General features: G+C 39.8%; 1 protein-coding gene across 4 annotated transcripts in view; it reads left to right on the forward strand.

Annotated features, from left to right (window-relative positions):
• PLXNB2 (plexin B2) overlaps nucleotides 1-22,978 on the forward strand; it is a 256,319-nt gene that overhangs the window by 180,805 nt on the left and 52,536 nt on the right. For all 4 annotated transcript variants that reach the window (XM_042018200.1, XM_042018203.1, XM_042018202.1 and 1 more), the window contains 8 exons: nucleotides 3,091-3,191; nucleotides 5,330-5,456; nucleotides 6,900-7,050; nucleotides 9,583-9,697; nucleotides 10,379-10,481; nucleotides 10,950-11,051; nucleotides 16,578-16,670; nucleotides 17,865-17,946. In XM_042018200.1, the coding sequence (XP_041874134.1) occupies nucleotides 3,091-3,191; nucleotides 5,330-5,456; nucleotides 6,900-7,050; nucleotides 9,583-9,697; nucleotides 10,379-10,481; nucleotides 10,950-11,051; nucleotides 16,578-16,670; nucleotides 17,865-17,946 (874 nt within the window). The remainder of the gene's footprint in view (nucleotides 1-3,090; nucleotides 3,192-5,329; nucleotides 5,457-6,899; nucleotides 7,051-9,582; nucleotides 9,698-10,378; nucleotides 10,482-10,949; nucleotides 11,052-16,577; nucleotides 16,671-17,864; nucleotides 17,947-22,978) is intronic.

Genomic DNA, 22,978 nt, shown 5'->3' on the forward strand with positions numbered 1-22,978 from the left:
GGAAACGAGAGGGATGCCAGATTTCTCCTCCATCCCCGGGGTAACCCTCTTCTGACACTTTTCTTTGTGGAGGCTGGAGCTGCCAGCCTCAAACGCTTGGTTCACCAGCTCTCCAGGACAAGGTGGGTGACAGGCTGTGACCATCTGCAGCCCTGCCAGTGACATGGAATGCAACATGGGAAATGCTCCACACAAGTAACACAGGGAGAATGAGCGGGCTGTGAAAGGAGAGTATTTGGAAAAACAGTGCAAGAAGAATGTCTACTGACTGTTTTATAAAAGGATTAATATAAATTCCTACCACAGGAATGTTATAGTCTAGCTGAAGGTTTTTAGGCTAGAAACAACACTGGAAAAAATGCCAGAAAAAAAACTGATAAAGCATTTAATAATATGACCATGAGAGAGAGACGTTACTTTTTTTTTTTTTTTTTGAATAGTTGATAATTCTCATTTGGCTTCCGTTCAGATTTGGAACACAACTCCAAGCTTCAACATTGTCCACAAAACTCTGGGTGGCCTGGCACCCCATTTGACAAGTTGGCACATCATGTAAAAGCCCTGAGGTCCCCACCAGGCTACTGTGTGTCCTGCTGAGCAGTGTAAGGGATAGCAGCAACCTTGAAGGAAGACAAGCTTTCTGGTGACAGTCAGCTTGAAATGGTAGAATTTAGAAAGATGACAGACAACTTTTTTTCAGAGAAAACCTGCAAAAAAAAATCATTCAATCACTACAAAGCATTTAAATTTAGAATGCAGCAAATTTCTGCTGAAGAAAGGATTTTACTTAAATCTCTTCCAAGTAGCTCTCGTAGACACTGCAGTTTCTGAATTATGTGAATAATAGTTTTCTTTTACAAAACCTGTTTAGCTTAAATATGAATAGCTAAAGTTGGGAGCTCTGTAATGGCATTACATTACTGTCATCTCCAGGAGTTAATTACAGTGAGCAGTCCCACCCACTTTTAGAAGCAGATAGACAGGAGGAGAATGGAGGCCTTCGGAGCTGGGAGAAAAAAAATGACATAAGTGAGGGGAGAAGAATAAATGATCAAACATGTACTTCTGGGTTAGGCATGGCTGTGGGTTGTGAGAATAGAGATATCAGAACCCTGATTTGTGCATTTAAATGGTTAAAGGTAAACAATAAAGGACAGCTGGCTGCACTGATAGGCATGCATGCTGCTGAGCTACCTGGCAGATACAGACTGCCTCAGCATTTAGAAATTAATTGCTTGGCTCTGTAAGCACTTGAACAAAGTGAAAGTGGTAACGTGGTAGATGATAGCTTCTTTAAAAAGAAATCAGATCAAGAGAAGCACAGGGAAGAACAATCCAGATGTTAAGATCCAAAGTGAGAATCAAGCTCTTCCTTTCCTGTTTCACCTTTCTCCCCTCTTTTCTCCCACCTTCTGCTGTGGTGCCAACAGCAGTGGGGGGTTTTGAGCAAATGCTTTCAATCAGTCCCATCTGCTCCTAAAGCTTGGACAGAGAGCAGGAGAAACCCCTTGCACCTTCTTGTGGGACTTGGAAAGGAGCTTAGCACCCCTGTGCTGCTCATGCTGGTTCATTACAAGTGCACATCACTGGCAGGATCCCAGATTCCTTAAGGTTCTTACCATACTGGGAGGAAAGCAGACCGCTGTGGCAGTCACTTACCATGATCAAGTTTGTTTGCTTGTTTTAGTTTCTAACACTTTTTGATTTAGAGTGCCAACTAGAAAAGCTCTAAAATTAGTTCCCTTGCATTTTGAAATTGGCTGTTAAAGGAGCTGGTTTTTTGGGCTTGGTTTTGGTTTTGGTTTTTTTGTCATTAAGTTCACACAAAACTTGCAGAGATGGAAATCTCTAGGGCTTGTTTATGCCTGCCAGTATTGTGAAAGAAATATTTTGTCATTAAAAAAAAAGTCATTCACTGGATATTAAATTACTTATGGGTACCAGTTAGTGACAGAGTGCCAGTAACTCAGCTTCAGTTAGCTAAAAAGAAAAGAATGCTGAAAAGGTAAAACCTTGTATTAATAAAAGCAAGAAAATTGCACAATATTGACGTTTTCCTTAACTGCGTAATTTTCTTTAACTCTCCGAATATGAAGAAAAGGTCAAACTCAGACTGTCAAAGTAGCTTTGTAACTGCAATTGTTTAAAATGAGACCAGAAGAAAGCCTACATCTCAGAGTTACTGTTTCTACACTTTTTGTGCTGTTTAAAAGTAAAACATAGTCATAAACTGGAAGATGTATGTCCTGTTTTCCTCTTGCATCATTGCTGCAGCATAGCTAAAAGGAATGGCTCTTCTTTGTGTGCGCCAAAGAAAAAGTTGTTTATTCTCCGAACCAAAGGAAATCAAAAACAGAAGCTGTATATTTACTGGGAGAATGAGACATGAGAACTGATGATGTTCTTTTCCCTGCTGCTTCCTGTCATAATTATTTCTATTTTATTTTGTGAATGTATTCCATGGTGAAAGGTTATGCCTGGAGAAGTGCAGTAACCCGAAGCACCCCGGCTCTCTCACTCTTGCAGACTTTCTGAAATGCCTTCTGGCTGGAAGTGCATTTCCAAACAATTTCACCTCCATGGTAGTGATAGGGAGGGGAGAATATTCTGTTTAAAAAGTGGTCTAGCTAGTACCAAGTTAGCCTTTTGAAAGTATCCATCCTGCAGTAGCTGTTTCTTGAATTCAGAGCATCATTGATGCAATTTCTGTCCTGAGGTGCAGATTTCCACAAGTAATATAACTGGAGGAACTAAAAAGCTCAATTTTTGTAAGACTTGCTCATAATTCTCAATTATAACAATGTCCTACATTACTTTGAAGACAGGTTAGATAATACTGGAGTGGGGAAAAAAGCAGGAAAAAGTGTGTGAATTTAGACTTTGTTAAGGGGGAAAAGAACATACTGGTTTTATATGTATTTTGTTAAAATCAGGCTGAGCTCTGAGTATGATAATACAGCACCAAGTCTTCTGCTGCCACAGGCAATGACACTGAAGAGCTAAGTCCGCAAAGGTTTCAATGTCCTTGTGCATTTCCATCTCCTCGTGCCTTCTTCAGTTGTTAGGTTTGCCTTGCTTTTGGTTTTCCAGGTGTACCGATTGCCTGTGCAGGACTGCCACAAGTACTCGGACTGTGAGAAGTGCGCCCAGGCGAGGGATCCGTACTGTGGCTGGTGCGTGAGGGAGGGCAGGTGAGTGCTGCTGGGTGTGCTGGGGTGCAGGCAGAGCAACAGCTCAACTCTGGACATGTGCTGGGGGTGACTGCTTGCCATGGTGATCCCAGCTCTTCGTACTCAGCCTTATGCTCCTGATCATCATTTAATTTTATCACACAGACATTGATATCAATATTCTGTGCACACAAAAATGTCCCCATTGGCTTCTTCAGATTTGATTAGTTTGGGAAAATACATACTTTTCTGCTGGTACTGAGAATGATTTTACATATTCTAACGGTATGTTTTATCACTCTGTGAACTATACAGTCACATGTTCTCCCAGAAAATAAAAAAATGCTCCCTATTTCAATTTTAGAAACTATAGCATATATTTTAAGTACATCAGGAAAGTGTAAAAAAAGAACATAAAAGAAAAAAACATTCTATCTCTAACATAGAGTGTATAGCTCAAGTGCTGGTTTTATATAAACATCCTCTATCAAGACGTGTAGCTACAGGGAGCCCTCACCTACCTATAGGAGAGCAGAAAGTGACATTTTGCTGACTATCTGCAGAGGTTCACTGAATGAATATTCAAGCACATGTAAACTAGGACAGCACTGAACAGCCCTGGAATGTCTCTTCTTTATACTCTGAGTTGATTGGAGTGCCGAGAGGGAAGAGCAGTCCTGCAGTTCTCTTTTTGACTACTAAGTTAATTAACCCCTTGGCACGAGTGGTTGGGAATTCGTGATTCTAACTTCTTGCTGTTGGAACAAAGGGGCTGTTTAATTATAATATGCAGATGAATTTCAGGCTTCTAGTTTCCTGCCTGAAAATGTGAACTATCGCGTTAGGTTACCTATCAGCCTGATGTAGCATAATATGGAGCACTGCAGAGAAACTTATGTGGTATGTGCAGGTTTATGTAATATACTGTAACTCTTTCAGCCTGGGATTTCAGTTGCTGTGGGTGAAACCTGAGAATCTGGAATGTAACCTCAAACTCCTCCTGGGCTGCCAGGAGTTGAATGCCTTGGCATATATCATAAAAAAGGCAATTTTCCTTAGATTTCCCTTCAGGTTTCTGATATGACCACTGCCCTCACTATCTCAAAATATTAATGGTTTCTGAGAACAGGCAAACATGAATTTTCACATTTGCTAGTATTTATTTCCAATGGGGAGAAAAAAGTGTTTCATTTCTAAGTTTCAGTTCTGTCTCATGGTGACACACAGCACTTAGTAGTGTATTTAGGGATATGTTATGTGAACGTAGACTCCGTATGTAAATGATTTGTTTAAAGGAGGTTTGACAGAGCTGTGCAACCACTGCACTGTATTAAAGTCCCTGATGAGTTAATAGTCTACTTTCTGCTACAGCAGCCAGAGATCCTACAGCATTTTCTCTTAAACTTTGCACAGAATGGAAAGAATACACATGAGATTGTCCCCCTTCAACAAGCTTTTGTAGCCACATATGCAGCTTCTGTACTGCAGCATTTCTTCCTGTACTTGAGCTGGGAAAATCTCCCGGTGTTTTTTGTGAGGCTGCACAACTGCTCTTGTCTTCCCATAATTGTAACAGTGCCTTGGCAGGGAGAGATCTTAAATAGTGGCAGGAATTAATGAAAACACTCCCTACAAAATAACATTTCTAGAGCTGGGTTTACACAGAAGTTCCCCACAAGCTTGTAGGCCCCCAGCAATACTTCTCCGTTGCATTTTGCTGTCCCAAGTGTTGTGTCTTATCAGTGGCAATACACAGGTGTCTGCCATTTGACCTGCAGAAAAAAGCCAGTCTGTGCCCTCTCATTCAGGATGTTGTTATATATTGCAGTGAAGATTATAAGCTTGATTTCAGATGGCTCCACTGCCCAATGGTTCCTGTGCTATCACTGCCTCTGTATAGATTTGGGTTGTCTAATTCAAGGTGCTGTCCAAAATAGTATAGGCACTTGCTTTTGGCATGTCAAACCATCAGTAGCAATTGCACCACTTGTTCTGTTAAAAATTCTCTAATAGCAACCCCACTAGTAAATACTAAAGCAAATTTGTAGTCATCTTGTGTTGTAATTTCCGTCTCTATTCATGAAATTGTTGCATAGTTCAGAGAAAGCAGAAGCCAGCTATAATATTGCTTTGGGTTTTGTTCCTTTTTTTTTTTGCAGGTGCACAAAGAAGGCAGACTGTGGAGCAGCTGATAAGGAGAACCACTGGCTGTGGAGTCCAAGTGGCACATGTGTGACTATCATTAGTGCAGACCCTCTAAATATGAGTCGCAGAGCTCCTGCTAAGGTATAACAGCAAAACGCTTTCCTTAAATATTCTTTTAGCACATTGATGTGACTACAAGATGAATATCTGCATTTCTTTATGCACAGTGGAGACCAGGAAGAGGAGAGTGTTTTGGTATCTCAGTCTCTGTCATTTCTCATAGTGCTCTTTCTTGCCTGCTGTTCTTGCAGGTTGAGTTCACGTTTTTGACCGCTGTAAACCAAAGTGATGCACTAGTATGGATGATGAAGCACTTACACTTATCTGAATACTATGGAAGTGTTACACAGTGTTGTATAACCCATAAAAAGTAATAAGTAGGGGAGATTTCATGCTGCCCTTTCAGCTTACTTAAGCATGAACTTAAGTAAGCGCTGAAGCCATAAGCTGTTGCTTTAAAATCCGCAGTGGATTTGCCTACACAGCGAAGTCTGTCTGGGTACATGGAGAAGGTAAATTCAGCATGCAAAACGACTGTGGCAACAAAACTGAGTTTTTGTACTGTGACCAGGGTGTCATAACTTGCTCTAATTCCAAATGGATCATGCCAGTGCAGACTGAGTGCTTCCCAGGGGTGTTCAGCAAGTAAAATCAATAAAATGGCTTTTGATTCCTCCTAATCAGAAATAAAGAAACTTTCTTTCAAGTCACTTCAATTCCATTTCTAAATTATGTAAACAGCATTGTGTTATGGCCATTTCTATGTTGAATAAAAATATTAGTAGAGTGTAACTGGTTTCAATGAGAAAGGGATCGTTGTCTTTTCTACTGGCAATACAAAATGGAAAAAGTTAAACTGTATAATTAACATATTTGAAACATTAAGTCAAGGACAGAATTCCAAATTTCATTTCAATTGTTTTCCCTTTTTTTGTTAAGTTTTTCCATCTTATTTTGCTTTTAGTTTCTCAAATGCTTTCTTTCTCTGAGGAGGTTAAGATCTCACCACCACTCAGAAATCCTTTTTCAGCATTGGATTTTTTGCATTTACATGGAGTCTTGAGGAAGCCACTTTTCTGTTCATCCCTTTCAAACTCCACCATTTCCAGCCTATCCAGCTCTGTTTTCATTATTCACTAATAACACCTAAGGTTAATTTAATATTAATTAATTTTTTCAGGGTTTAAGTGTTAACCACTCTGTTTACTGTTGCTAAACTGGATGCTGAGGACAAGAATAAAAGGGTTTGGGTGTATCTGTACAGACAATTTTGTTCTGTTCTAATGCATTGACAGGACAAGGGGTTTTTTTATCCGTCTAATTCAACAAAGACCCAGCCTGGAAAAATTGGTAGAGGTTTAAGAAGAAAAGATTACCAGATGGGAAGAAATAAAAATTGAAAAGGAGAGCTATGTTCTGTGATGCTAGCTAAAATATCACCTTTGAAATGCAAAGTCTCCATGTCTTACTGGGTCTTGGCTCATTTCTTCCAAATATTTTACCCTTTTAAAATTTTGTTTCCAGGTGGAGCTGACTGTAAGTCCACTGCCAGCTTTGACTGAGAGTGACAAGGTTTGCTGTACATTTGGTGAAACAGTGCATTCTGCTCAGTTGAAAGAAGGGGTTATTATCTGTGATCCGCCTGATGTAATTCCTCCAACACCAAAACATCAAGGTAAACAAATATTGCTACCCTACATGGATAATAAGAGAAAAGAACGTAGACTGCTGTTTCTAATGTGATGCTCTTATATGAGGTTGATGGGTTTTTTTTCCTCTTCCAGTCACTTTTCCCAAATAGTCTGCCGCTGAACTGTCAAATTGCTCAAACTTTTGCTGTTGATATATTTACAAGCTGTGGCATTCCCAGTGTTCCTGCTGGGAACCTGAAACAGTAGCTTGGTAGACACATAAACATGGAGCCAGAGAGGTGCTATTCTGTGTCCCAAACAAACAAAACCCAGTTACTCTAATCTAAGCCTAAGCTTTCTGATTTGACTCTCTTATATCTGCTTCAACTGTGAAGGAGTTTATGTCTGACTTCTTAGTTTTGCTCCAGTCAGCTTCAGTGGCTTTTTTTCTGGTTCATGTCACAAGGCTATCCTTTCTATCATACAGCCTTTTGCCTCTTCTTCTGTGTGTCCTCCAACTTCTGCAGCAGTAAGCCTGGTGGAAAAATACTTGATCATATAATTAAAGACTGCATCATTGTTCTGAACCACTGATTATAGGACCAAGGTCTGTTGCCAGCCATAATTCTGTGCAATTTCCTAGATGGTGCTTTGTTCATGCTTTAATTCATACAATCTTGATGCATAAACACATGGAATGAAACTCATTACACAACACTGTTTATTATGTATCAAGTCTAAAAATCTGAAGAGAAATAACAGGCAAAAAACGTGCTCTTACAGCTTGCAGACATACCCCTGAGGATAAGTCTTTTATATGTATCATAACAGTCATGAACTGTCAGAGTGGTACTTGGAAGCACTTTTTAAGATAAGTTTCAATTCTCTTAATGCTGAAACAGGTAAAAATCTAATTTTAGTTGCAAGGAGAGTAATTATATTAAAGTCTTATTATTGAGTTTTACACTAGCTGGAGTATGTCATGGTATCAGACTCTGCTAAGTGTTAAAGCAGCACTCTGTTATTTAGGGCCAATTCATATTCCCTAAATATTTTGTAAATCAGGACATAAAACAATGGGGTTGATAAACATGATATCTTGATGTCATCCAGCATGAAATGTAAGACTAGAAGCCTGTCAGAGAAGGCATTAGAGTGAGCAAGACATCTAGAAATAATATGACTCTCTGAATTGGTTGCACATCTGAAAGAATGTTCAAAAGTAATATTAGGGTACTCAGAAACTCAGCAGACACCAGCAGAAGGCTGGCAGCTACAAACATTCACAGAACCACAGAATTTCTAGGGTCATAAGGGACCTGGGGAGATTGCCTAGTGTAACCCCCCTGCTAGAGCAGGTTCACCTAGAGCAGGTTGCACAGCATCACGTCCAGGTGGGTTTTGAATGTCTCCAGAGAAGGAGGCTTCACAACCTCTCTGGGAAGCCTGTTCCAGTGCTCTGTCACCCTCAAAGCAAAGATGTTTGTCTTCCTATTCAGGTAGACCCTCCTGTTTGTCTCAGTTTGTTGCCATTGCTCCTTTTCTGTCTGAACAGAGTCTGTTCCCATCCTTTTGACACCTGCCCTTAAGATATTTGTAGGCATGGTATTTGTTTGTTCCTGGCAGCATGTGACAAAAAGTCCTGAGCCATCCAGTTATTGTTAGGATGTTAGGAAGCCCTGTTGATGTTGGAAAAGTCTCGATTGCTTTGGTTGTGGTTGGTTGGTTCTAAAGGGGATTTCTAGGAAGGATGCCTTTTCTCAGTCCTGTTGTTAGGAAATCCCCTGTCATTCCTATGAGTCTGGAATATTCAAGGGGACCCAGTGCAGGCAGAGGTAACTTCCAGCCAAGCAGCTGATGGTTGTCCAAGAACCTGTTCAAGGAAAGCAGAGTTTGAAATTGCTCAATAGCTTGTGAAATAGCTTGTCATAAGGGCTTAATGATTTCTGCAAAAGATATTTCAAACAGTTTCACTCTTTAGTAATAATCCAGACAAGTACATTTGTGGAGAAATCGTGTATGGCAAACTGAAGCTCACAAGTGCCTGTGGTTACAGTATTGCAAGCACTGTTGGACATTAACCACAAAGATCACTTGCTTGAATTCTCATGACAACATTTTTAATTCACAAATGAAAGAAGTAATTTTACATGCAGACATATTCATATTTAAGAAAATGTTTTATTTAAAATGACTGTTCTTGTGCCAGTTTTCATCTGTGTTCAATTATGTTCTTACTCGGTTTTCCTTGTTCTTCTAGACTCTTTAAAATTCTAGCATGATGATAGCACCACTGAAAAACACTTCCATAAAACAAAGCTATTCTTTAATTTTGCTTCTTCCCTATTTTCTCTCTTTGCTTTTCTTCTGAGAACCATGTGCTGGAAAATCTTGTAAAGCTTAAAAAGACAAAACAGAATTTACAGACTTAAAGTCATGAGATCCAAAGTGTCAACAGTATAGTTAAATATTTGCTTATGTCCTGTAAAATAATAAAACTGTTATCATTGTATCATTCAGCTCAAGAGCTGAAGAATTCAACAACCACTTGGATATTTTTTTTTCTTTTGTGATAGATCATGTTTCAGTTCCACTTCAGTTAACCTTTGAAAAGAACAAGATTTTTTTTGCATCATATACTTACCCTTTTTATGACTGTGAAGAAGCAATGAATCTTATTGAAAATCAGCCGTAAGTATTTCAGCTTCTTAAGCGTTTAGATCCTGTAGCTTGGTATGTTAGGTAACTGGCACCTGAATTATTCAATCATTTCATAATTAAGACTTTGGCACTCAAAATTTGCCAGTGTCTGAGTCCTTTTTCTTACATTTTAATGGAGTTTAAAAGTGGTTGAAGGGCACCTGGTGAGCCCACAACATAAAACATGGAATAGAAATATTCATGGCACATATCATTAAGGCCAGTTCATTGTGTTGCCATTTCTATAGCTGCTAATGTGTCTGCAGGTGAGGAACATGGACATCTGTGTGCCTACTTGTTCCCTGTAATGATAGCAGTATGGTGCTTTGAGTTGCAGAGCATTCAAATAGGGCAGGTGCAGCCACCCCAAACCCTTTGTTCATCCTTATGTATGTAGGTTGATCAAAATAACTTCTAGTCCTCTCAGGCTTGATCTCAAAGTTTTTTGCAAATGCTATGGTTTTCTGATCCTCACTCAAGTATTTATTTAAGGGATAAAATAGGTTTATGGGGTTCTTGAATTGCTCTTACCAAGTTTTCAGCTTAATATACTAAGGACACTATAACAGACTGCTCTACCCTCCGTGAATAAATATGGAATTTAATTTACTTTTCTTGTTAGTGGGAGAAAAAGCTTGACAATTTGTCATGACTACCATGTTATATTTGTAGATGCTATTCCTGTGCAAGCAATAGATGGAATTGCCAGTGGGACTGGAAGAGACATATCTGTGAAGAGTCCTCTTCAGTACAGGATGTGATAAAACAAAATATGGTAATGTTTAAAAATAAGGTTATTAGGTTTTTTATTGGAACACTTCAATATTTTGTTTGCTGTATCTCTCATATCAGTTGGTTGAATCAGAGATTTGAAAATGATTCTAAAGTTAACTCCAGAAGTGTAAGGTGGCTTGTTTTTTTTGTGACAGTGCGGGGGTGGGAATTTAAGGGTGTGATTGAGGAGGGGCAGTGAGACTCGTGAAAGGATATTTCTGTTCCTTTTACTATTTTGCTTCAATGGGAGGAACGAGATTTCAAGGCAGGGAGAGATAATCACCCACAGCTTTGACATACGCTGCAGTCATTTTTAGCATGTCTAATTTGAAAGGGTGTAATCAAATCTGTCACTGTATTTTAAGCATGAAGTTCTTCAGAACAATCATTCTATTGTCCAAAGGCCACTGGAGCTTGTTGTGATAAGAGTTTTTATTTGTAATAACATATAAAATGTTTCTCTCCCTAGGAAGGAGAATGCCCACAGTTTCTAGACCCTAACCCTCCTATAATACCTATGGAGTACCAAACAACTGTGTATTTTGAGGGAAAACATCTAGATTATTATCGGGTAAGCAGATTCATTCAAAGCTAGCTGTCATTTGAATGCCTCTTAAACTGCATCCACACCCCTAAACTAAAGCATTAGTTCATGTGCCTTGGAGATCCTGCTTGTAATTTAAAGAAAGAAAAGAGCTATACATTCAAGTTTCATATAATATTGGTTACTGTGGTAGAGTCATCACCAAGAGAGAATCAGAGCCCGGGAAAATACTCTAACTACTAAAATGGAGGGGGTGTTTTAAAGAATGTAAGTTGGACCTATTAAAACACTGGACAATTATTTTTCATGTAATGAAATCAGAAGGGATGTAGGAATTGTGAATGTTTCACATATTTTTCTAATTAAATATTTGGTGGGTTTTGTTGCTATTGCTCTAGAATGACATCACTCTGTGGGCTTAATTCAGTTTTCACCTTTAAAACACAAAAAGGCACTCCGACATTAAATATTTCTTAGCTTGGATAAAATAATCTTTTGCTTTTGTGTGTGTGTGTGATCATCAAACCAGAAGATCAGGTATTTTCTCAACCACAGTAAAGGCTTCTCTTTCTTAGTACTTGCTCCCAGAAAAAAAAAGCCTCTAAGAAGTCAGATAGACCCCAGGGTCTTAATTGCTTTATAGTCTAGACAATGCATAAAATGTTATTGTTAGCTGGATAAAAATGAAGTTTAAAAACCATTTTTAGGTGATAGCTCAAGTATTGTTACCCATTTCTAGTCTTTGTTTCTGTGTTGTCTTTGTGTAAATGTGAACTGATGATAGATGCCCTGGGGAGTGCATCGATTTCTTTAACTACTGGCCATCTATCAAGGGAAAGAAGGCTCTTGTTTTTTGAAGGGATTTTTTTTCCTTTTTCAAAATGAATACTGTACTGCTTAGAAGCAATTCCTTCTATCACCTTTTCTACTCCTGCCAAGGGATGGAAAAGGGTCAACAGGCCTGAAGAGTAGCAATGTAAGAAGAGTATTCAGAGAAGTGTAAAAAGCAACACATAAGCACTACAATCGTATGAAAACCATGTTGTGTGTCACTACTATAGACATGTATAAAAACTGTGCTATAAAAGCCATATGTTCCAAAAAAAAAATTTTTGTTTGAAGACCTTAAAAATATATGCAGAAAATGAAATGCAAATTTGGCGAATTTGGTGTGTTCTCCAAGATGTCAGAACTGGTCCCTGGTAGGATGTCTGGCTGTGTGCAACATGGGGCACACAACACCTCTCCTAAACCCACAGCTCTCTTTGCTAAAAATTGGAAAGTATTCCAGAGATTACACTCGTATTTCTTTTGTTTAACATTGTGAAGAGCTGTTTTTTATGCCCTAGAGGAAAATAATTTCCTGCTCCCTTGATATAACTGGAAGAGCCCTTTCTCTCTCTAGAACAAATTCAGGGCAGATGCATAATCTAGATGTGCTGAATTTGACTTCTAGTGGACCCTTGTCCTCCAAGGAGAAACAGCATCAGGAGTGCAAACACTCCTTCATCTAGTTTATCATTCTATGAATAAGCACTTTAATCTTTCTGAACTACTAGTAACAAAAAGAGAATGGAAATAAGGCTGCTGGGTTTTTTTAATTCTGTGAGATATCAATTGCATTTAACTAATGCAAAGACACATCCTGTGGATTGAATGCTTTGTCATGGGTAGCAATGTTTAACGGTTTGCTACAGAATGTATTTATTTAACTTGGAACTGGGAAGGCTTACAAGTTCAAGTCACTGTAAGAAGTCAAGCTGAATGCATAGTCCCAAAACTGGAAAGATGCTGGAGAGCAGTGAGTGTCAAATGATGTCAGAGTAATTTTTCTTGGGTGAGAGCCATGTGAAAATGTCACGTCTGTCATGGGATCAGCTCCATATATCCTGGTACAGAGATGTGTTTTAAAGTCAAAACGAAAATGCCTTTAGTGGCAGGACTTGAAGAGACACACTCAGTGACTATAGCTATATACACAGACCTCTAATATATGTGATAACAGACAAATAAGGCATTAAATAATTGTAATCACATAGGCACTCATGCCTGTGGGGTCATGCTATCTGAAGTAGTAGCTTTGATGACTGAAAGTTCATTTGAGTAAGGGCATAACTTACACTCAGTCTTTGGTAAACATCTCATGGAAAACAGGGTGGCTCAGGAGAAGCCATGGATGGATATTTTGTAGGGATTGGCCCACAGCCCAAATGCTAAATAGCATTTGCCTTCTCATGTGGAACAATTTTGCCACAGGATATGCTGGGAATTACAGCATCTTTGAAGCTAGCAGTCATGCAGCTATGAGCACATTTAAGGTCTTTATTGATTAGAACGTTGGTACATCCATTTTCCTCCTATTTTCCTTGCCTAAATTCTTGCTTAGGAAAAGCAAAAAATTAATGTTGTGTTGTCACTTTGAACTACTGGTTCTATTATCTTGGTTTAATCTGTGCTTTACTTAAAAGCGCATTGCACACCCAGCCTTATCGTGGGTGACTAAGTGCACTATCCAACGTTGTGCATATAAGCATCTTCATCTCTAGGTGGAGATGAACAGTGAAGGGCTTGCTTACTGAGTAGAAGAGGTAAATGGCTTAAAAAACTGCTAGTGCAGAACTATATCAAGAATTATTTCTATACTGGAAGTATAGAAACTGCTATACTTCCACTGAGGGTGGAAGTATAAGCTCACACATTTTGTATGCTCCTCTTAACTTGTAAACACTTAAAGTACAATGAATAAGTCTCCTCATGATAGCTTCCACTGGAGGGAAATAAACTAAAAGAGGAGATGCTGTTGACTGTTCTTCTGCCCTTCCTTCCTCTGAAAGAATTTCAGTAGGAAGGAGAGAGAAATCCAAGCTGTTGTCATTCTTCTGGGAATAGCCCCATCCAGGAGAGGCAGAGGGAGGGAAGTTTTGTACTGAATAGTCATATTGCATGCAATTTCTGAGAGGCATTCTCCAGCTGAGTCCTTGAAAGATTGGCACAGTAGGAGAGACAGATGTAGTGGCATCAAGATAACCTTATTAGCCCACCAAAGATTTTCGTTAAAAGTAATTTCCCATTTGGATTTGTCTTTGTCATGTGTGTCTGATGTGTAACCTGCTTCTTAGTGTTTGCTACACATCTCTTGCACCAAAACTACTGACTGTGAGCACTGTGGCCTTCTGCTCGAGAGCCTGGTGTAGCAAACTCCTGATTTCAATGCATGCCAGGTATCAGGTCACACACAGCAAAGCTCCCCTCCTCTCCCAGAACCTGCTGTTAACATGTGGGAAAGCCTTACACAGGAGCAGCAGAATTTGAACACTTTTGAAAAATACATGTTATATTAAAATACATGGGGCAAGAAAAACAAGGCAGCATTCCTATTAAAAAAATATTTATAAGGAGATGCTTTAAAACTTGGACTATATAGATGTTTTCTGTAAAGCAGAATGGGCTGTAAAAGTTTCAGACAAGGCTTTTCAGAGCTCAGTCACTAGCTTATTTTTTGTGTAGCTTCCTAGAAGGAAGAAGTAAAAGGTTTGTTTTCTTCTATAAAACAACCACACAGAGACTCAAGTCAGGTCCTTTACCTGGTTAAAGCATGTTGTCCTCCTCAGCCACAAACCTTGGTGGGCTCATGTCCACTGCCCAGCCTGTCACAGTAGGAAAGGTTTCCACTATGTTAATTAGATAAACCCAGTGACCCAGGAGTTACCTGTGATTCCAACATTGAAGAAGTAGCTACAAATAAAAAAGATAAGATGCTCAAACACAAGACTTAGATCATAGCAGGAGACAATGTACTTAACCTTTGGAGCAGAAAAGAGGAATTGAGTAACCATTCTTTTTTTGCCATGTGCACTCCAAGACAGATGGGTCTGGTCAAAACCAGGGACTAGTTCTTTACACCCACAGTGAATTGCTCATGAAGTCCAGCAAGGTCACTGACAAGGTCCTGCACCTGCATCAGTGCAGACTGGGGGTTGAATGGATTGAGAGTAGCCCTGTGGAGAAGGACTTGGGAATGAAACATTATATGGGAGCTGGCAATGTGCACTTGCAACCCGAAACCCAATGGTATCCTGGGCTGCATCAAAAGAAGTGTGGCCAACAGGTTGAGGGAGGTAATTTATCTTCTTCCAGTCCACTCTGCTGAAACTTCAGCTGGAGTGTAGTATCCAGCTCTGGGGTTCCCAGTACAAGAAAGATGTGGACCTGCTGGAAAGGGTCCAGAGAAGAGACATGGGAATGATCAGAGAGAGGGTGAGAGCTGGAGTACCTCTTCTATGAAGAAAAACTGACAGAGTTGAGGTGGTTCAGCCTGGAGAAGGCTCCTGAGAGACATTTTTGTGGACTCTCAATATATAAAGGAGGCTTATAAGAAAGATGGGGAGAGATGTTTTACCAGGGCCTGTAGGGTCAGAAAAAGGGGCAACATTTTTTAAACTGAAAGAGGATAGGTTTAGATAGATAAGGAAGAAATCTTTCACAATGAGAATGGTGTGAGACTTGAACAGGTTGCCCAAGAAACTTGCATGTACCCCATCCCTAGAAATGTTCAAAGCCAGGTTGGATGGGACTTTGAACACCCTGGTCTAGGGAAAAATGTCCCTGCCTATGTCAGGGTTGTTGGACTAGGTGGTCTTTGAAAGGTCCCTTACAACCCAAATCATTTTGTGATTTTGTAAAGGTGAAGGTTGTCTTGTCCCCCAGTGAGTTCTGATTTCATAAGTCTTTACCAACATTACTGTCTGAAAATATCCTTGCTGTTCACTTCTCTCTAATATTCTTCTGGCAAAGTTGTTTGCATGCCTGTCCTATGGGCAGGAGAATGACCCAGCACAGAAATAATGTCATGGGATGAGGATTTTAGCCAGCTAAGTTCTTTGACTGAATCACAAAACAGCCAAGCTGAGAGCTTTGTCAGTGCAGTGAAGGTCAGTGTGTGCTATGGACTTAAGACAGGAATTAATAGACTTAGGATCTAGGGAGAAGAGATGGGAAGAAGATGCCTAGGAGGCAGGAATACCCTTAAATTAGTGCTGCCATCAAAGACTGTCCTGTGAAAATACAGCTGGAATCATGGTAAGGCAGGAGAAAGGCAGCAAGAGCTGAGAGACAAAGAGCTGAGAGACGTTCATTCCAGTTTCCCATGCAGCTCTTGCATTGATGCTCTGCCCAGAATCCCTACAAAGAAAACCTTTAAGGGCAGAACTCACACAGCTCTCTTAATAACACATCTGATGTGTGAAGCCATCCAGTATTCACATCTCTTAGATTTTTCTTATTGCTCCCTAAAACTGAGTGCTATATATGATCTTGCTTTCCTTGGACTTGTTGGTGTGCCTACCAGGAATGAATGTTGGAGGAGTGCAGCAAAGCTGCAGGTTGCTCTGGCTCAGCGTTTCACTAGCATTGCTTTAGAAGATGGCTGTAAGCGGTTAGCCTTCTCCATTTGGATTTAATTACTTCCAGGGCTGAACAGGATATTGCCTGGTGATGTTTTACTATGCTTGGTGATGCTATACAAGTTCTAAACTGAAATTTTCTCATCCTTAGGGTAAAAAATTTACAGTTGGAAACAGCCAATTTGAATTTGAAGCTTCTGTTGATGAGTCAGATGAAGGAAAATTTTCATTCGTGAGTAAAGAGGTAAATGAGAAAATATGATTCACCTACCAAATATGCTCAGTTCTTCTTCTTAACTGTTCCAGTAGCCACATGTGTCTAGAATTATAAAGGTAATATGTGTTTCCCTCAGAAAAGAAAGTCACCTCTGATGGAGATTCTCCTTTGGCAGTAGTAGTCAAAGGCAACACTTTTGGCTCAGAGCTCCCGAAGTCTCCCCTCAAAGCCCTCAATCTTTCTCCTTGATTTCTCTACCTGTGTAACCCATGGAATTATTGAACAATCTTTGGAGGAATTTGAGACCACTACTGTTTTATTCTTCACTTTTTATGCAATCTAGTGAAATCACTGAGGATAAAATGCAAGAATTTCAGTGCTCTCCCTCTCCACATTCCAATTCATTACCTTTCCCATTTTGTATCTGTAAAATGGGAATGGTAAGAATGGTAACAAAATGCTGTTGCTTGGCTACCTAGTAGTTATGCTTCTTTCGCTCTTGCTTGTTTTACTGAGAAAGGAAATAATATTTTAAAAATAGTCTATTTTCTAAGCTCAAAGTTTGACTCACAAATGTTATGCTGACTTTAAACTTTGTCTTACAAGCTCACCAACAGTAGATTTGAGAATTAATGAGCATTTATGCATCATCTGTGCCTAGCACAAAGCATTTGCCTTATAAAGCCTCTGTATTTTTATTTGTTCTTGTTTCCCAACAATTCTCATTGCTGCTCTTTCAGCATGAACAGAAGCTCATGTCTTGGAGCATGTGAACCTTGTGATTTGGCTGTAAAATGAGGAGGCTGCACTGCAAAAGATGCAAGATTTCCCCTCCATGTGGTGCAAGTCTGCTGTGCCCACAGAAGTAATGGGGCCAGATGGTGTGGGAAGGGAGAACTCAGCAGGGTCAGCAGCTATACTTACTGCCTCTGAACAGTACTTTTGCTGCTTTGATACTTATAACCAAATGTAAATTAAATTAATGAAAAGCGAGTATTCAGATATTGCTGTCCCTTGGTACTTGAAAATTCTGATTGTGAAGGATTAGGTTCATTAAAACATTTTTCTATAATGTATTTGGCCAAGATGAAAAAAAGGCCATAAGGCTTGGGAGAGTTTCTAAAACCTTCACAGGTCTGATTTCTGAGAATCATAGAAAATGCATGAAATTAACCTTGCCAAATGAAGGTATAAATATCTTTATTTTGTTGTCTTTTCCAGTTCTCCTATAGTGCAAATGAGACCCTACAACTTAATTTATCCATAAAAACAGATAAAGTCAAGATTGACAGCAAATTGATGGGTAAGTATGAAATATGGGATTAAAGGAGATTAATTACAGTATGCAGAAATCTATTCCTCCATAATTTGGAGACTTGTTAGTAAGAATGTTTGTGGGTTTTACTGGTTTGGGTGAAACAATTAAATCTGACGGATCAAAAGTTATTAATACTAAACTAATGCATTAAACATCTGTGTTGTCAGCAAGTTTGCCAAGTGACACCAAGCTATGTGGTGCATCTGATACACTGGAGAGAAGGGATGGCATCCAGAGGGAGTTTGATGGGCATGAGAGGTGGGCCTGTGCAAACCTCATGAGGATCAACAAGGCCAAGTGCAGGGTCCTGCACGGGGTTTGGGGAAATCCCAAACACAAATACAAGCCAGAATAGGCGCTGAGAGCAGTCCTGCAGAGCAGCACTTGGGGTGAAAAGCTGGACCCAGCAATGTGTGGATGCAGCCCAGAAAGCCAGTCATATCCTGGGCTGGATCAAAAGCAGCGTGGCCAGCAGGGCGAGGGAGGGGATTCTCTCCCTCCACTCCACTCTACTCTCATGACACCCCATCTGGAGTGCTGCGTCCAGCTCTGGGCCTGCTGCTTAAGAAGGACATGGACCTGTTGGAATGAGTACAGAGTAGGAAGGGCCACAAAGATGATCAGAGGGCTGGAGCACCTCTCCTATGAGGAAAAGCTGAGAGAGTTGAGGTTGTTCAGCCTGGAGAAGAGAAGGTTCCAGGGAGACCTTATTGCAGTTTTTCAGTACTTAAAGGTCACCTATCGAAGGGATGGGGATTTAGAATCTTTTTTGCAGGGACGGTTGAGATAGGACAAGGGGTAATGGTTTTACACTGAAAGAGAGTAAATTTAGACTAGATATAAGGAAGAAGTTCTTTACAGTGAGGCTGGTGAAACACTGGCACAGGTTGCTGTGCTGGTTTCAGCTGCAGTAATTTTCTTCACAGTGGCTGATACAGGGCTATGTTTTGGATACCAGAGAGATGGTAGATGCCCCATGCCTGGAAACACTGAGGTTCAGGTTGGATGGGCCCTTGTGTAGAATCACAGGATCACAGAATATCCTGAGTTGGAAGGGGCCCACAAGGATCATCAAGCCCATCTCCTGACTGCACACAGGACTATCTCAAAAATCACTTGATCTAGTTGAAGATGTCTCTGCTAATTGCAGAGATTTGGACTAGGTGACCTTTATAGGTCTTTTCCAACCCAAAGTATTCTGATTCTATGATTCTATGATTTTCGAGATTGCTTTTGCTCTGAAGTGCAATCTTAATAGCAAAGCCTCGCCGTTCATACTTACTTAAGTATTTTGGTTTGGGCTTTTTTAATAATCTTTTCCTTTCCGCAATGAACTTTCCTCATCAAAGGGCAGAAAGAGGATCCTTCTCACAGCCACTCATATGGACTTCACCTGAAATCTCATCTCTTAGCTGTGTCTCAGTTCAGACAGATTCTGCAGTCCCTGTGTTGGCTGGCAATCAGGAAAACACAGAAACATTCAGGGTGTTTTCAGCTTCTTACTGTATTCACTTATTTCTATTAAAAACTAAATTAAAAATTATAGCACCAAGACTTGATCTCTGATAAAAATCTCTTTATGAATATAAATTTCATTTCTTTTCAACATACAGTAATGAAGCAATTATGTCTGTAAGCCTAGTCCTGAGCTGAGGTAAGGAAGTTCCTTCAAAATCAATAGAGTAGTATCTAGGAGTTGATACCTACCTTACACACCTTAGGACTGACATTTAAGGCAGAATATTGCAAAAACTGTGAGGCAACCCTCTTGTTACTTGAGTGATGAGTCAACATCAGGAAAATACTAGTACCCTAAGTAATTTCCTCTGCTGATTAAATCTTCAGACCATATTTTTCCAGCTGTACAATATTGAAATTTATTCCTTTTCATATTGGCAGCATGAACTATGTTTTTTAGAAGATTTTCCTTATGGCTCTGTGTGCAGTGTTAAAAGAGGACCTGGCATGAATGTTACAGGGAGGTCATATTGCAATCTCACACTGTCTTAATTTCCATTCCAGTCGTGTCGGGTTTAAAACTGCAAAATTTTGACCAAATATTCCCAACATCTTTTTTCCAAGTCAGGAAAAAACATTAAAGAAAAAAAAAAGGTAGTTATATTATTAAAGAAATGTTATCATTCAAATGGAAATACAGAGCCCTTGCAAGAGGGGAATTGAAAAATTATCAACAAATGTCTCTTTTTAGTATAAAAGGTATTTTTTAAAATCCAAATTCTTTCTGACTTTCAGATTCCCTTGCCATATGAAATCCAGAGTGGAATGTGTTTTTATGCATCTTGAAAAGAATTGGCTTTGGGTATATGGCTGCTGCTGAGAAGCACCTTTGAACCTGACAGTGAAAGAACCCTTTCTTTGTATAGCACTCAGTGAATACTAAGTTATGATAGCATTTTTACATCTCAAGCCATCAGGGGTTCTGAACAGTGTGAAATCCAATATATCCCTTTTATCCTTTGTCCTTTTTATCAATGATATCACAGCTGGTATCTCAAGGTGATGGATAAGAGTCTGAATCTAATGGGTGGCTTGCTGCTGGTACATATAATGAGCTGATCAGTGAACAAGGGGAGTGGTTAATGTTTTAAGGCCGTGGCTTTCTTCATTGCATTTATGCAGCTGGATGTGAGGGACATCAAGACTTTGCAGCAGTGACATTGTTTATTGAGGGATGGAATACGAATCCCTGTCTAGCCAATGAAGGATAATAAAGTAATTCAGTAAACATATTCCCATGCTGTACCTGGTGGCCATGTGGTCATCTGGGTGGGAAATGCCAGGTTTAGGAAGTCAAGGGAAAGATTTGCTCAACAATATTTCCTGTTCCCGTGTCTGTGCAGTAGCAATCTTTCAGAGTGCTGGAATAAGAACCAATCTGGTTCCTATAGAAGCAATTCATAGCATAGAAACTTTTCCATGCCACTGTGCACAAAGCAAACAGCAGCATACCAGGACTGTCAGTCTGGTGCTTTTCCCCAGCCCTATGTCTACATCCAGCACACAAGTGGATAGCTGACACACAAACTGCAGGAAATATTGCTTCGTTTATGTTTGTTGCTCAGTGCCTTCCATATTTGTGTGCTCAGTTTATGAAGCAAATGATGCTTGTCCTGCTTTGTGCTCATCACTCCCTTGGAAATTCAATATAGAGATTGAATCAAATGGAGTCTCTTTCTCACTGATTCATTTTTACAAATGCCAAAGTCCCTCACTTTTGCATACACCTCTAATGATGTATTCAGCTGATTTTCTGCTGGTACAGATACTTGAAATCAAGTGGATATGCTGACTAGACATAGGAAGGGTTAAAATCAAGCTTCATCATTGATTTAACCCTTCATTGTAAGAGAAAGAAATAAAACCTGTTATTGTATTAAAGACTAGCTGTGAAACTGAATGCTGAGGGTTTTAAACATAAAGCATTCAGACAAAAACTGCCTGTATGGGATTACATGTTCTCCTGCAAGTGGCAGAGACTAGCCAAGATTTGGGCATCTGCAATATTGTTCATGCCTAGCAGGGGAATAAGGCCACTGCTGAAAAAATAATGGAAAAGTAGCATTTTCATTTTACGTTTTCATTTCAGTAGAAATTTGACATGGTAGTCTCTTGGAATTAGATTTCAAAAGCTACTGCTGCTGCTGCTGTTATCTAGGAAGTTACCAAGTGTATTGAAATATTAGTGACTGGAGGGTGTCCAGTGTCCTTGGACACTGCCAGTGTCCTTCCTAGAGTTCTGCTCCTCTGAGAGTAAAAGCTTGTTTGAAATAAACTTTTTTAGTGGCCTTTACTATATGCATCTCAAAGGGATTTACCCTTGTCCACATACTTTCCTATGTTTCCTGCATCTTTAAATATGAACCTCGTTTGAAAAAAATCCAGTGTCACTAAGGCTACTGTTTCTTGAGATTACTGAAGGGAAGGGGAAGGGGAAGATGTTGAGTCTCTGTCTTGTATACCCCATTCCCATCTGTAAACACATTTAATTCTTGAAAGAGCACAGGAGGAAACCTAAAAAGCTTTCTGTTGTTCTGGTAAGTTAAGTTAATTTACAAGACTCAAAAATTGCCAGAGCCTCAGTGGCAGAGGGTGAGAGGCTGTGTGGCCAGAAATATAGAGCAGCAAAGAGTAGAGAGAAGCAGGGGGGAAAGAAGGAGCAGAAAAGCAGGGAGCAAGATGTTTTCCTCTTTACAATAATCATCTCACCTGTCCAGGGAGCCACAGCACTCACATGCTGGGCAATCTGTGCAACTTGCACATTTTCACTAGAGAAACGTGGCATATTTTCAGTCTGTTTTCTTCTGGGCTAGTTCTCAAGCGCATCTCCATATGCTTTTTTGCAAGCCCAGGCTCTCCTTGTGGTGTTGAACCACTGAGGTATGTCTCAAGGCTTTGCATCTATTTGGGAAAATTATGTCATTCAGTGACTGCGCATCACGCTAGAGATTGATGGGGGCCAAAACAAGCTTAGTGTCTGGGACAGTTGGTCTCTGTTTCATCAGTAAGAGAGAGAAGACTTTCAGACGTGATTTCTTGGCTCAGAAAAGCTAGAACTAAACCCCACTACAGAAGGAATGAGGTGTACATCAGGATGACAGTTCAAGACAAAAGGGAAGACAAAAGCAAGAAAATAGAGAAGAATGAAGAAATGCAGAGGTATTAACTTGAACAAAGGCTAACACTTAATAAAGTGTTAACTTTCTATTTGGTTCAGGCATTAGTGGTGATTATGAAAAGTCCCAAACATCCTGGAAACAGCTTACAAAGGCAGCATTCTTCCTTTAATTCTGCAACAGGGGGAGGTCCCATGCCAGCTGATGTCTGCCCCTACTGACACCCACGCAGAGTTTATACCTTCCATATCTGACTTAGGATGCTCCAGGAGGACCTGATTTTTGAATTAATCTTTGAACAGCTCTATGTGTTATTGAGCTCAGTCAAAGTAAGGACTTTGTACTTGAATGTTTTGACAGTGTGTCTTGGGGTGACTTTATGA

This window comes from Corvus kubaryi, unplaced genomic scaffold, assembly GCF_017639235.1.
Source record: "Corvus kubaryi isolate FWS band 111438036 unplaced genomic scaffold, C.kubaryi_AGA036_p1.0 137, whole genome shotgun sequence".
Lineage (NCBI taxonomy): Eukaryota > Metazoa > Chordata > Aves > Passeriformes > Corvidae > Corvus > Corvus kubaryi.